Source organism: Mobula hypostoma, chromosome 9, assembly GCF_963921235.1.
Source record: "Mobula hypostoma chromosome 9, sMobHyp1.1, whole genome shotgun sequence".
NCBI lineage: Eukaryota > Metazoa > Chordata > Chondrichthyes > Myliobatiformes > Myliobatidae > Mobula > Mobula hypostoma.
In genome coordinates, this window is record NC_086105.1 from 1654445 (window position 1) to 1667684 (window position 13240).

General features: G+C 46.9%; 1 protein-coding gene across 1 annotated transcript in view; it reads right to left on the reverse strand.

Moving 5' to 3' along the window:
- rfx4 (regulatory factor X, 4) overlaps positions 1-13240 on the reverse strand; it is a 126959-nt gene that overhangs the window by 98708 nt on the left and 15011 nt on the right. The window contains exon 5 of the mRNA XM_063059584.1: positions 9577-9638. Within this exon, the coding sequence (XP_062915654.1) occupies positions 9577-9638 (62 nt within the window). The remainder of the gene's footprint in view (positions 1-9576; positions 9639-13240) is intronic.

Sequence of the window (13240 nt, forward strand, 5' to 3'; positions counted from 1 at the left end):
CCTTCACCCCAAAGAGAAATGCCCTACCTCACTCAACCTATCCTCATAACACATGCTCTCTAATCCAGGCAGCATCCTGGTAAATCTCTGCACTCTCTCTAAAGCATTCACATTCTTCCTATAATGGTGACCAGAACTGATCACAGTATTCCAAGCATGGTCTAACCAAGGTTTTATAGAATTGCAATATTAACTTGTGGCTACTGAATGCAGTCCCCAGACTAATGAAGGCAAACACTCATACGCCTTCTTAACCACCCTATCAATTTGCACGGCATCTTTGAGGGATCCATAGACCTGAACCCCAAGAATCCTCAGATCCTCCACACTGCCAAGAATATTCAAAATGCATGTCGTGCACGGCATAGGTAAACAGGTCGCTGTCCTACTGACGAGACCTCAGTGGTGACAGGGTATTCATTAGTCTCACAGCCCGGGGGCAGAAATTGTTACCCAGTCTGGAATTCCGAGTCCTGATGCTCCTGTACATCCCCCCCCCCGATGGCAGTGGGTCTGAGAGATTGTGGGATGGGTGGTCGGGATCATCAACAATACTTCAGGCTCTTCATTTACAACCCTCCCAGTAAATCAGACAAATAGGGGAGAGGGAGGCCCCGATGATTCTCTCGGTAGTTACCACAGCAGCTCAACACCATTTCCATGCACCCTGAGCCCGTGCGGGGCCTTATGATAAATATTCTAACACTCCAGGTACACCTCATCCACTGGTTCCCCTCGCACTCCCCCGGATCCACCCTCGAAGATCTTAAAGTCAAAGTAAATTTATTATCGAAGTTTGCATTTCATTTTCCTGCAGGAATTCACAGGAAAGTAAAGAAATGCAAGAGAATTTACAACTAAACATTCATTAACACAGACTGATGAAAAACAAGGTGCAAAAGAAGACGAATTGAGCAAATAAAGAATAAATAATACTGAGGGCATGAGTTGTAAAGAGTCTTTCAGTCGATGGGCTGTAGAATCAGTTCAGTTGTGGTGAGTGACATCCACCCAGTAAGTGAAGTCTGTATCGGCTGAAAAAGGATCCAGGGTTTTCCTAGCGTATATGATGAAAAATCTTTTCTTGGGTTTTCGCCCAGCTGGAAAAAAGCCTGGGAAGAATTTATTCATCCATATTGGCTGTCTACAGGCTATGTTTTTTACAACATTTCACTTCTCTTCCCAGTTTTTCAATCACTGGATTACAAAGATAAAGAGTTAGTACATTATAGAAGTGAGGCTACTGCCAGGGTATTGTGTACAGTTTGAATATGTCACCCAGGGAAGGAGATCCTTACTGCGGGCAGAGTAATTAGCCTTCAACCATCAGGCTCCTGAACCAGAGGAGATAACTTCACTCAACTTCACTCAGCCCATCACTAAACTGCTCCCACAACCTATGGCCTCACTTGCAAGGACTCTTAATCACATATTCTCAATATTTATTGTTTGTTTATTCATTTATTATTATTATTTGTATCTGCAGTTTGTAGTCTTTTGCACATTGGTTGTTTGTCCATCTTGTCTGTGGTTTTTCATTGATTCTTTGTGTTTCTTTGTATTTTACTGTGAATGCCTGCAAGTAAATGAATCTCAGGGTGTCTATGTTGTTGAAGATAAATTTACTTTGAACTTTGATTGCAGCTCAGGTTCCCAGGATGCTCGGGAGGGGGAAGGTGGCGAGGGGTGTGGGTGCAGGGGTTGACGAGAAGAATGAAATGTGGCCTCACTGAACAGAGAACTGCCCAAAGTTCGACATAGTAAACATGGGAGCTGCAGCTGGAGGAGCAACGCCTCACATCCCATCGAGGGAGCCTCCAGCCTGTTGTCATGAACACCGATTTTTTCCATCTGGGAATCTGCCCCCTCCCTCTTCTCTTTTCTTCTAATCTCCACTTTGACCTCTTACCTCCTCTTCTCATCTACCTATCACCTTTGCTTTCTCCCATGGTCCACTCTCCTCTTCTATCAGATTCCTTCTTCTCCAGCCCTTTAACCTTTTCCACCTCTCACCTCCCAGCTTCTTACTTCATCCCCCCTCCCCCACCCACCTGGCTTCACCTGTCACCTTTCAGCTTGTCCTCCCTCCCCTCCCTCCATCTTCTTGTTCTGGCATCTTCCCTCTTCCTTCCCAGTCCTGATGAAGGGTCTCGGCCTGAAACGTCAACTGTTTATTCCCCTCCATAGATGCTGCCCGACCTGCTGAGTTTCTCCAGCATTTTGTGTGTGTTACTCTGGATTTCCAGCCTCTGCAGAATCTCTTGTATTATAAACGGCGGGAGTTTCCTCTGAGTAACTGCCCAGGGGTTACAGGCTGGAGATAAACAGTGGCTTCAGGTCTGAGAGGGGGAGAAATATCTTCACTCAGGTTCTGCTCCTGTGTACATGCCAGATGGGAACAGAGAGATTACTGATGAGGGAATGGGAGAGTGCAGGAAATTTGTCTGAGGTGGAAGATCAGCTCCTTGAGTGGGACAGCAGACTTCCTGGGCTGAGTGGCCTCATTCTAAGCTACACCCAACATGAGGAAGAGGGTAGGATATCCCATGTAAACCGGAGCATTTCCAGCGCAAGTGTGCTGTGGAACAGTACAAAGGCAGCGCGAGTGGAGTCGGACACGACGGCTCGGGCATATCTGATAGGTAGGTGGGGTCAGAGCACATCAGTGGGAACTGAGTCAGGACGGGGTTAACGTGAGGGTCAGAAAGGGATTTTTGGTCTGAGGTTTGGAGGAACCAACCACTCCCTGACCCGTGTCCGTGAAAACTTCCACCAGGACCTGACAGCGGTTCACACCCCCATGGGCTGGAAGAGAGAGGACAGCACCAAATCCCCCCTCCCCCCTCAGCACAGCACAAGAAGATCCCAGTACTTTCCCATTAACCCTCGCTGTGCCACAGACTGATTGACGCACTGCCATCTCCAGGTGGGATAAGGAGGTGCCGATCACTTGTTGAATGAGCTGATCACGATCAGAATACACTTTCGACGTTTCGGGCCGAGACCCTTCATTAGGACTGGAATTAAAAGGTGGGTGAGGGGGAGGTGATAGGTGAAGAGCGAGTCTTGGTGAGTATATGGTTGAAGAATAGGAGAGCAGCAGGGATCACAGAGGAGGAGCAGTGAGAGTGGGTCTCACTGAACTCCCATCAAAAAGAAGATTTCAGCTTCTTCAGGGTAGACATCCCTCGAAGACACTTCTCAGCGGAGCAGCAGATCATAAACACAAGAGATTCTGCTAACTTGGTGACCAGGCTGGTTAACACGTTACCAGATGTGGCGGACAGTCTGCATGCCCAATCTCTGGCCCGGGCCTGCCCCTGCCAGTGAGGAACTAGTGGCCCCATCTCGGGCAGGAGTAGATCACAATCATACAGTAAGGCCATTCAACCCATCAGCTCTGTACCAACCCGGATGCCAATTTCAGGTGATGCCACCTGCATCTTCATGCGTCACATCCAATGTCCCAACAGCCCCAGGAGCCACACACACAAAATGCAAGAGGAACTCAGCAGGTCAGGCAGCATCTACGGAAAAGAGTAAACGGTCGACGTTTCGCTGATGCCCTTCGTCAGGACTGGAGAGGATGGGGCAGAAGCTGCCAGAATAAGGTGGTGGGGGAGGGGGAAGGAAAATGATAGGGGAAGTCAGGTGAGTAGGGGAGAGGGGGATAAAACAAGTAGCTGGCAGAGGATCGAAAGGTAAAGGAGGAATCTCATAGGAGAGGAAAGTGGACCTTGGGAGAAAGTGAAGGAAGAGGGACACCAGGGATCTGATAGGCCTAAGGAGAGAAGAGGTAAAAGGTCACAGTGGGGAATTGAAAAAGAAGGAAGCGGGGGAGAATTTTACTAGAATTTGGAGAAGTCAATCTTCATGCCAGCTACTCTGGACGGAATATGAGCTGTTGCCCTCAAACCTGAGACTGGCCTCATCTTGGCAGAAGAGGCGGCCATGGACCAACATGTTGGAACAGGAATGGGCATAGGAATTAAAGTAGGAAATTCTGCTTTTTGCATTGGCAGTGGAGCTGCTCGACAAAGCAGTCCCACAATTCACATCCAGTCTCATCCCTGGAGCTGCCGACCTGTGCCTTGTGGGTTCTTCCTGTGCCGACAGATGGCAACTAACACGGGCATTTATCAGACCCAACCACAGAGCTCAGGACATGAGCGTTCTCTGCAGAACCCACTCACGCCACAGGGTCAGGGCCAACACCCTACCTCTGCACTGGGTGCAAGCAGAGGCATAAGGAACAGCTGCCACTCAGTACGATGTAACAGTGTGGCAGTGGAACTGTGTGACCATTAGGCACGAGTAGAATTAGTCCATTCAGCCCATCAAGTCTGCTCCCCACTCCATCATGGCTGATTTATTATCCTTCTCGTCCCCATAGAACATAGAAAACCAACAGCACAATACAGGCCTTTCAGCCCACAAAGTTGTGCCGAACATGTCTTTACCTTAGAACTACCTCGGGTTACCCATAGCCCACTATTTTTCTGAGCTCCATGTACCTATCCAGAAGTTTCTTAAAAGACCCTATCGTTTCCACCTCCACCACTATCACTGGCAGCCCATTCCAATCACTCACCACTCTCTGCTTAAAAAAAAAACATACCCCTGACATCTCCTCTGTACCTACTCCCCAGCACCTTAAAACTGTGCCCTCTGGTGCTAGCCATTTCAGTCCTGGGAAAAAGCCTCTGACTATCCACATGATCAATGCCTCTCATCATCTTATACACCTCTATCAGGTCACCTCTCATCCTCCGTCGCTCCAAGGAGAAAACGTCGAGTTCACTCAACATATTCTCATAAGGCATACTCCCCAATCCAGGTAACATCCTTGCAAATCTCCTCCGCACCCTTTCTATGGTTTCCACATCCTTCCTGTAGTGAGGCGACTAGAACTGAGCACAGTACTCCAAGTGGGGTCTGACCAGGGTCCTGTACATCTGTAACATTACCTCTCGGCTCTTATCTCTGTTCAAGATGGATGACCGTCTGTTCTGATGCTGTGCCCTCTGGTCCTAGACTCCCCCACTATGGGAAACATCCTCTCCACATCCACTCTATCTAGGCCTTTCAATATTCATTAGGTTTCAACAAGCTCTCTCCTCATTCTTCTAGGTTAACAGGTTCAACCGACTAGGAGACTTCCCCGAACCATCCCCCACCCACCACATCACTGCCTGACAGCCACACACACCACAGTCACTCAATATTCAATGCAATGGCACCCACCAGCTCTACCAGAGTTCCCAGTAGACCCTGCATCCAGTGCTCCTCAGGGAGCTAGTGTAGTGTGTTCTAGATTAGAGGCTCTGACCAGGAATGTAACTGGCTACTCTCTCGCAGTTCATATGTGCAAGGTCTCCATCAATGGATCTATATCTAGACATCCAGACACTGTGGGATCTGTTCTCCCAGTGCCAGCCCAACCATCAGTGTCTGGGGCAGCCACAATGCCGGCCTGAGATCAGTGTTAACCCCACCCACCCTGAGAGAGAATGTGAAATCCTGCCCCCCACCCCCCCAGTTCCAGCCCCACCGTTCAGCTGCCTCTGCAGCGGGAGATAAAGATGATCTCTATTTGTCACATGTACCTGGGAACATCAAAACATACAGTAACGACAACACAGTCCGAGGGTTGTGCTCTAGTCAGCCTGCCCGGGGTACCACACTCCTGGCAATGACATAGCATTCCCAACTCTCACTCACCCTAACCGTACGTGTTTAGAACAAGAGGAAGCAGAGCACCTGCAGGAAACTCGCACACTCATGGGGAGAACGTACAATGTCTTTACCGACAGCATCAGGAATGAACCCGTGTCAAACCATCATGTTACCATACCACCTGTTACAACTGCAATGGACAGAGCTACAGGCTGGGAGACGTGGTCTTCTTATTCCCTGGCAGAGCAGCAGTTAGCATAACACTTTACAGTACCAGCAACCTGCCTCTGCCTGCAAGGAGTTTGTACGTTCTCCCCGTGACCGCATGGATTTCCTCCGGGTGCTCTGGTTTCCTCCCACAGTCCAAAGACGTACAGTTAGTAGCTTAATAGATCACATGGGTCTAGGAGGATGAGAGGTGAATTTTTAAAGATGATTTGGTCACCAAATTATAGGAAAGATGTCAACAAAATAGAGAGAGTACAGAGCAGATTTACTAGAATGTTACCTGGGTTTCATCACCTAAGTTACAGAGAAAGGTTGAACAAGTTGGGTCTTTATTCTTTGGAACATAGAGGGTTGAGGGGGGACTTGATAGAGGTATTTAAAATTATGAGGGTGATAGATAGAGTTGACGTGGATAGGCTTTTTCCATTGAGAGTGGGGGAGATTCAAACAAGAGGACATGAGTTGAGAGTTAAAGGGCAAAAGTTTAGGGGTAACATGAGGGGGAACTTCTTTACTCAGAGAGTGGTAGCTGTGTGGAACGAGCTTCCAGCAGAAGTGGTTGAGGCAGGTTCGATGTTGTCATTTAAAGTTAAACTGGACAGCTATATGGACAGGAAAGGAATGGAGGGTTGTGGGCTGAATGCAGGTCGGTGGGACTAGGTGAGAGTAAGAGTTTGGCACAGACTAGAAGGTCTGAGATGGCCTGTTTCCGTGCTGTAATTGTTATATGGTTATATGTACAAGATGATAAGAGGCATACATAGATTGGACAAGCAGAGACATTTTCCCCAGGTGGAAATGACTAATTTGAGGGGGCATAATTTTAAGGTGATTGGAGGAAAGTATAAGGGAGATGTCAGAAATAGGTTCTTTATACAGAGAGTGGTGAGTATGTAGAACGCCCTACCAGGGACGGTGGTGGGGGCAGAAACCTTAGGGGCATTTAAATAATTCTTAGATATATGGATGATAGAAAAAAAGGGGGTTATGGGGAGGAAAGGGTTAAATTAATCTTACAGTAGGTTAGGGTGTTGGCATAGCATCGTGGATCAGTGCACCTGAACGGTGGTGCGTTCTGTGCAGGGGTTAGTATGTTGATTAGTCACATGGGTGTCACTGGGCAGTGTGGGCTTGTTGGGACTGAAAGCCTGTTACTGTGCTGTATCTCTGCAGTTACACACACAAAACGCTGAAGCAACTCAGGAGGTCAGTAGCATCTATGGAGAAGAATAAAGAGTCGATGTTTTGAGCCGAGACCTACCTACCTTATCCCTTATCTGGCTTCACCTATCACCTTCTAGATTGCACTCTTTCCCCTCCTCCACCTTCTTATTCTGGCACCTTCCCACTCCCTTTCCAGCCCTGACAAAGAGCCTTGGCTCAAAACATCGATTCTTTATTCCCCTCCATAGATGCTGCCTGATCTTCTGAGTTTCTCCAGCATTTTCTGTGTGTTGCTCTCGATTTCCAGCATCTGCAGAAACTCATGTGTTCTAAATAAAGTGAGTGAGGAAACTGAGGGAGATCATAGCAGATCGAAGGATTACAACCACAGAGTCATACTGGAAACAACAATGCCCTTGTATGGAAAATATTACAAAAAGTCACCGGCAAGCTGCATCCATCATCAGAGATTCCCACCACCTAGAACATGCTCCCTTCTCGCTGCTGCCATCAAAGGTATAGGAGCCTCAGGACCCACACCACCAGGTTCAAGAACAGTTACTACCCATCAACCATCAGACTCTTGAAGTAAAGGAGATAAGTTCACTCAATTTGACTTGCCCCATCATTGAAATGTTTCCACAGCCAATGGACTCACTTTCAAGGACTTTTCACCTCATGTTCTTGATATTTATTGCTTATTTATTTATTATTATTGTTTCATCTTTTTGCATTTAGTCAGCTCCATCTTGGGCACTAGCCTACAAAGTACCCCAGGACATCTTTACGGAGCGATGTCTCAGAAAGGCAGTGTCCATTATTAAGGACCTCCAGCACCCAGGGCATGCCCTATTCTCACTGTTACCATCAGGCAGGAGATACAGAAGCCTGAAGGCACACACTCAGCGATTCAGGAACAGCTTCTTCCCCTCTGTCATCCGATTCCTAAATGGACATTGAATCCTTGGACACTACCTCACTTTTTTTTAAATATACAGTATTGCTGATTTTTGCACATTTTTAGTCTATTTGGTGTATGTATACCGTAATTGATTTACTTATTTATTATTATTTTTTCTCTTCTATATTATGTATTGCATTGAAGTGCTGCTAAGTTAACAAATTTCACGTTACATGCCAGTGATAATAAACCTGATTCTGATTTACAGTTTGTTGTCTTCTGCTCTCTGGTTGAGTGATCCCAAGGAATGAAAGAGTTCATGTATGACGGATATTAACTCATCCATGATGGAATGGTGGAGCAGACTTGATGGGCTGAATGGCCTAATTCTGCTCTTATGTACTAATTTGGCTCCAATTTCAAAGTCCAGAGGATAGCTAAGCATCTGGACATAATTCTAGAGTTTAAACTGACATATTTTAGGGTAGATACCAGCTTAGTGACTCCACCCTGGAAGGCCACAAGCCTAACTGCAAAAGGATGAGAGTTGGGCATGGGACTAGCAACCTCATCCCATAAAAAAGCAGCACTACACCAATGCCAGCAGAAGTTCCAAAGACCTCATCCCTCAGAGTGGAAATATCTTTGATGGACTGCACCTTGAAAGACTGAAAGAGTAGCCCAGGACAGAAGGCACTAGCAAACTGCTGACGATGGTGAAGACCTGACCATCTCGGTGGTATACCCACACCACAGGGACAGCAGCAATCCAAGAAGGCAGCTCAACACCACCTTCTCAAGGATGACGAGGGACGGACAATAAACACTGACTTAGCATGAGAAGCCGACACCTCTTGATGGACAAAACATAATAGAGTAACAGTTTCTTCTACTGGGAGAACCAGAGGAAAGTGAGAAACCATGGCAGCTTTTTGCAACTGAAATGAAATTAAAACTTTGCCAGCAAAGGACAAAGAATACGAAGGTCCATTCAGTGGCTGCTTTATTAAGTGCAAAAGAGGAACCCAGTTTGGTCTTCTGCTGCTGTAGCCCACCCACTTCAAGTTTCATGTTGTGCATTCAGAGATGCTCTTCTGCACACCACTGCTATAAGGTGAGATTATCTGAGTTACTGTCACCTTCCTATCAGTTTGAATCAGTCCGGCCATTCTCCTCTGACCCTCCTCATTAACAAGTCTTCTTCACCCACAGAACTTCCACTCACTGGATTGTTTTTGTTTCTTGCACCATTTTCTGTAAACTCTAGAGACGGCTGTGTGTGAAAATCCCAGACCAGCAGTTTCAGGGATACTCAGACCATCCTGTCTGGCACCAACAATCATTCCATGGTCTGAGTCACTTAGATCACAGTTCTTCCCCATTCTGATGTTTGGTCTGAACAACAACTGAACCTCCTGTCCATGCCTGCATGCTTTTATGTATTAAGCTGCTGCCACATGATCAGCTCACTAGATTAACGAACAGATGTAGAGGTGTACCTAATAAAGTGGCCATTGAGTGTATATCTAAACACTTACTCAAAGTTCCAAACTGAAAATAGTACATGTGGAATGATGTGTAAGTGTAAACGGAGTCCGATTACTTACTTTGACTGACCTCTTGTTCCTAATCTTCTTGTTGTTAGTTGTGGAAATTGTTGTCGAATTATCTAAATGAAGAAAAATTGGTCAGAAAGAGTTTACTGTGGAAACCATCTGCCCCTCCATCGGCTCTGCCTCACTGCAGAGGACAGCTTCTGTTAAACAGTCCCTGGTATGCAAGTTGGACTCTTCAACTCACAACTCCAGGTACCTCATTATGATCTTTATGCATCGAGATACAGTGCAGAACAGGTCCTTCTGGCCACACCGCCCAACAACCCCTGATTTAACCCTTACCTAATCACGAGACAACTTACAATGACCAAATAACCTAACCAGCAAGTCTTTGGTCTGTGGAAAGAATCTGGAACACCCAGAGGAAACCCACAAGGTCACAGGAAGAATGTACGACTCCTGACAAATGATGTCAGAATTCAACTCCAAACTCCAACATCTCAAACTGTAATGGAGCCGTGTTAACCATACAGTACCGTGGTACCCATCTTACCCTGCACCTTCTAGCCTACCTGCCTGCACTGCACTTTCTCAGTAGCTGTTACACTTCACTCTGCATTCTGTTATTGTTTTCCCTTGTTCACCTCAAGGCACTGTGTAATGATCTGATGTGTACGAACAGGATTTTCACTGCATCTCGATACATGTGGCAGTAATAGACTAATTCCAGTCCCATTCCAGTTCGTTCTCCAGAGTCACTACTACAACCTGAGGTCCACTTAAAGATTTCAATAAAACCTTTAGACATATTTTGAATTTTTTTTTACAAGTATAGAAAACCTACGGCTCTATCAATGGAATATTTCTGTTGTAAACTCTAGTCTATGCGTATGGAGGAAACCACTGTCTTCCCACATGAGGGATTCTGCAAATACTGGAAATCCAGAGCAACACGCTGGAGGAACTCATCAGGTCAGGCCACTGACCTCTATGCTCTCCTCGACGGTCAATGTTTCAGGCCAAGACCTTTCATCAGGTCAGGCCGCTGACCTCTATGCTCTCCTCGACGGTCGATGTTTCAGGCCAAGACCTTTCATCGGGTCTGGAAAGGAGGGGGGAAGGTGCTGGAATGAAAATGTGGGCAGAGGGGATGGAAGATCATAGATGATGCCAGGTGAGTTGGGGAGGGAGGATGAAGTAAGAAGCTGGGATATGAGAGGTAGGAATTGCAAATGGATGGATAGGAAGGAATCTAATAGGGGAGGAGTAGACCACAGGAGAAGGGGAAGCTGGAGAGGCAGGTGGAGGTTATAGGCATGTTAGGAGAAAAGAAGAGGTGGGGGGGAGACAGAGTGAGGAAATAAGCAGGTTGGAGAAATCGATAAGATTCTGCAGATGCTGGAAATCCAGAGTAACACACAAAGTGTCAGAGGAACATAGCCCTGATGAAGAGTCTTGGCCCAAAACATTGACTGTGTTTTTCTCTCCATAGCTGCTGCCTGACCTGCTGAGTTGCTTCAGCATCTTATATATTTTCCATCACTGATTGCTTGCCAACAGCTCCGACAGCAGGAGCGTGATTATCTACAGGGAATATTTCTATCATCAGTCTGGACAAGGGTGAAATGCCAGAATTCCCGAGTCTGAGCTGGACACTCGGTTTCCGTTTGTACTCTTGGAATCTCGTCCCTTTCCCTATTACAGGTTCGGTTCTGGAATTCATTGCCTCAGACAGTTCTGGAGGCCAAGTCGTTGGGTATGTCTAAAGCAGAGTTTGGTAGGTTCTTGACTAGCAGGTGTGTCAAAGGTTCTGGGGAGAAGGCAGGGGAATGGGGTTGAGGGGGATAATAATTAGCTATGATGGAGTTGTGGAACAAACTCGATGGGCTGAATGGCCTGATTCTGCTGGTATGTTTTATTGTCTTGTGGTCTTTCGGGAGGGTGCTGTAGTGGTTAGTGTAATGTTTTATAACGCCAGTGACCGGGGCTCAATTGCACCAGTGGCCGTAAGAAGCTTGTACCTTCCCCCCGTGACGCCGTGGGTCTCCCCCCGCATTCCGCAGACGCTGGGGTTAGGAGGTTAATTGTGTGTAACTGGGCAGCGTGGGTCCGTTGATCCAGAAGGGCCTGTTACCTCTAAATAAATAAACCAACACCTCTCCTAATGTTATGCAGCTCTTTCAGCGCCCCCCCCCCCGCCCATTGAAACATGCCAGTGATAGGACCACAAACGTATATCCTTGTCCTTAAATAAAACGCCTGAAACGTTACGGTACCCAGTAGGGCAGAAAGCAGAATTACCGGAGTAGTGCACTATAAATTGCTGCCTATGTTTATCACGTCGTAGAGCAGTACTGCACAGAAACAGGCCCTTTGGCCCGTCGAACTACCAGTCTGCCTAGCCCGGGCGCTCGGGTTCCTGCCGCATTTCACAGGCGCTCGGGTTAGGAGCTTCACTGGTCAGGCGGGTTTGTTGGGGTCTGGCACCGTGCTGTATCTCTAAATTTTAAAAAGTTTCCTCTGAGATCAGCTCGCACTTAGTAATGGCTGTCGGAGCGGTGGGTGCCTCAGTAGATATCCCTCAATGCAGTCACAAACAAAGGATCGATATTAATCAATCGTCCCGCTCCCACCAGGACAACGGCCGGCCCTCCATCTCCGGCACATTCACCGCTTCATTGCAGATTTCCAGAGGTTTTCCTGAAAACTTCACCCAGTTTGTATTTTCCTGTCACTCCTGATAAATTCGGCAGAAGGAGAATTTCCACTGAAATGGTGAAAAACTTGGCGCAGAGCCTGGGAACCCAGTAAATAAACACTGACAGATTAAAAAGGGACAGTGCTTATTTGCATATCTTCCACAAGTAAACTTATTCCAGGAATAATTTCATGTATGTAAATTTATGTAAATGTACAGCCATCCCAGTGCAACAAAGGCTGAAAATTATATTATGTGAGCGGGAAGCCTGGCGACTGGTTAAGCAGTAAGACTCTGGGAGTCGGAGGGGTAGATCCCCTCTGTTCTCCCGTGAAACCGGGGTCTGCTCACCAGCGGCAAAAAGCCCAGTTTTAATTTCACTGCAGATAGTTTCTCAAACAGGAGACGGGAGTTTGAAGTTGCTGGAGTTTGCCTGCCTGTGATAACTGAGCCGACACAGAGACAGCCCCTCGCTTTTTGTGTAAATTCAATGAAGCTTAGGTAAAGGACACCCCCGCTGTTCCAGCTAGTGATCTAACATTCCAGAACATCACTGCCTTCTACTGCCTCTTTAATTGCACATTAATCCCTCCCCCTATCCTTTAAGATCCACATGTACGGGCATGGCGATCTTCCCGGGGCTGTGGGAAAACACATCCTACAACGGGCCAACTTCTTCAGACAAAGAGCTGGCTCTCTTCGGTTCAACATCCCTGCATTCGCTTTTACTGGCTTCTCTTGTGGCCCCGTGATTGTAAACTATTGCCGCACACCCGATTTCACTCAGAGATACTTCACAGTCAAAATCAAATCCGACATTTTAGTTAGAGTGAGCCAGCGGAGAAAGAATATCATTCAGAACCCACCCTGGTTTAGCAGGTGTTTTGGAAAGAATCTCAGTACAAACCACTTCAGATTGTTCCATCAACACAACTCTGCATGCGTCTGCCCAGTGTCTCTCTTTCTCGAAGTACAGAGCTCAGTGTGCCTCTGAAATTAATTTAATTTAAACCTTTA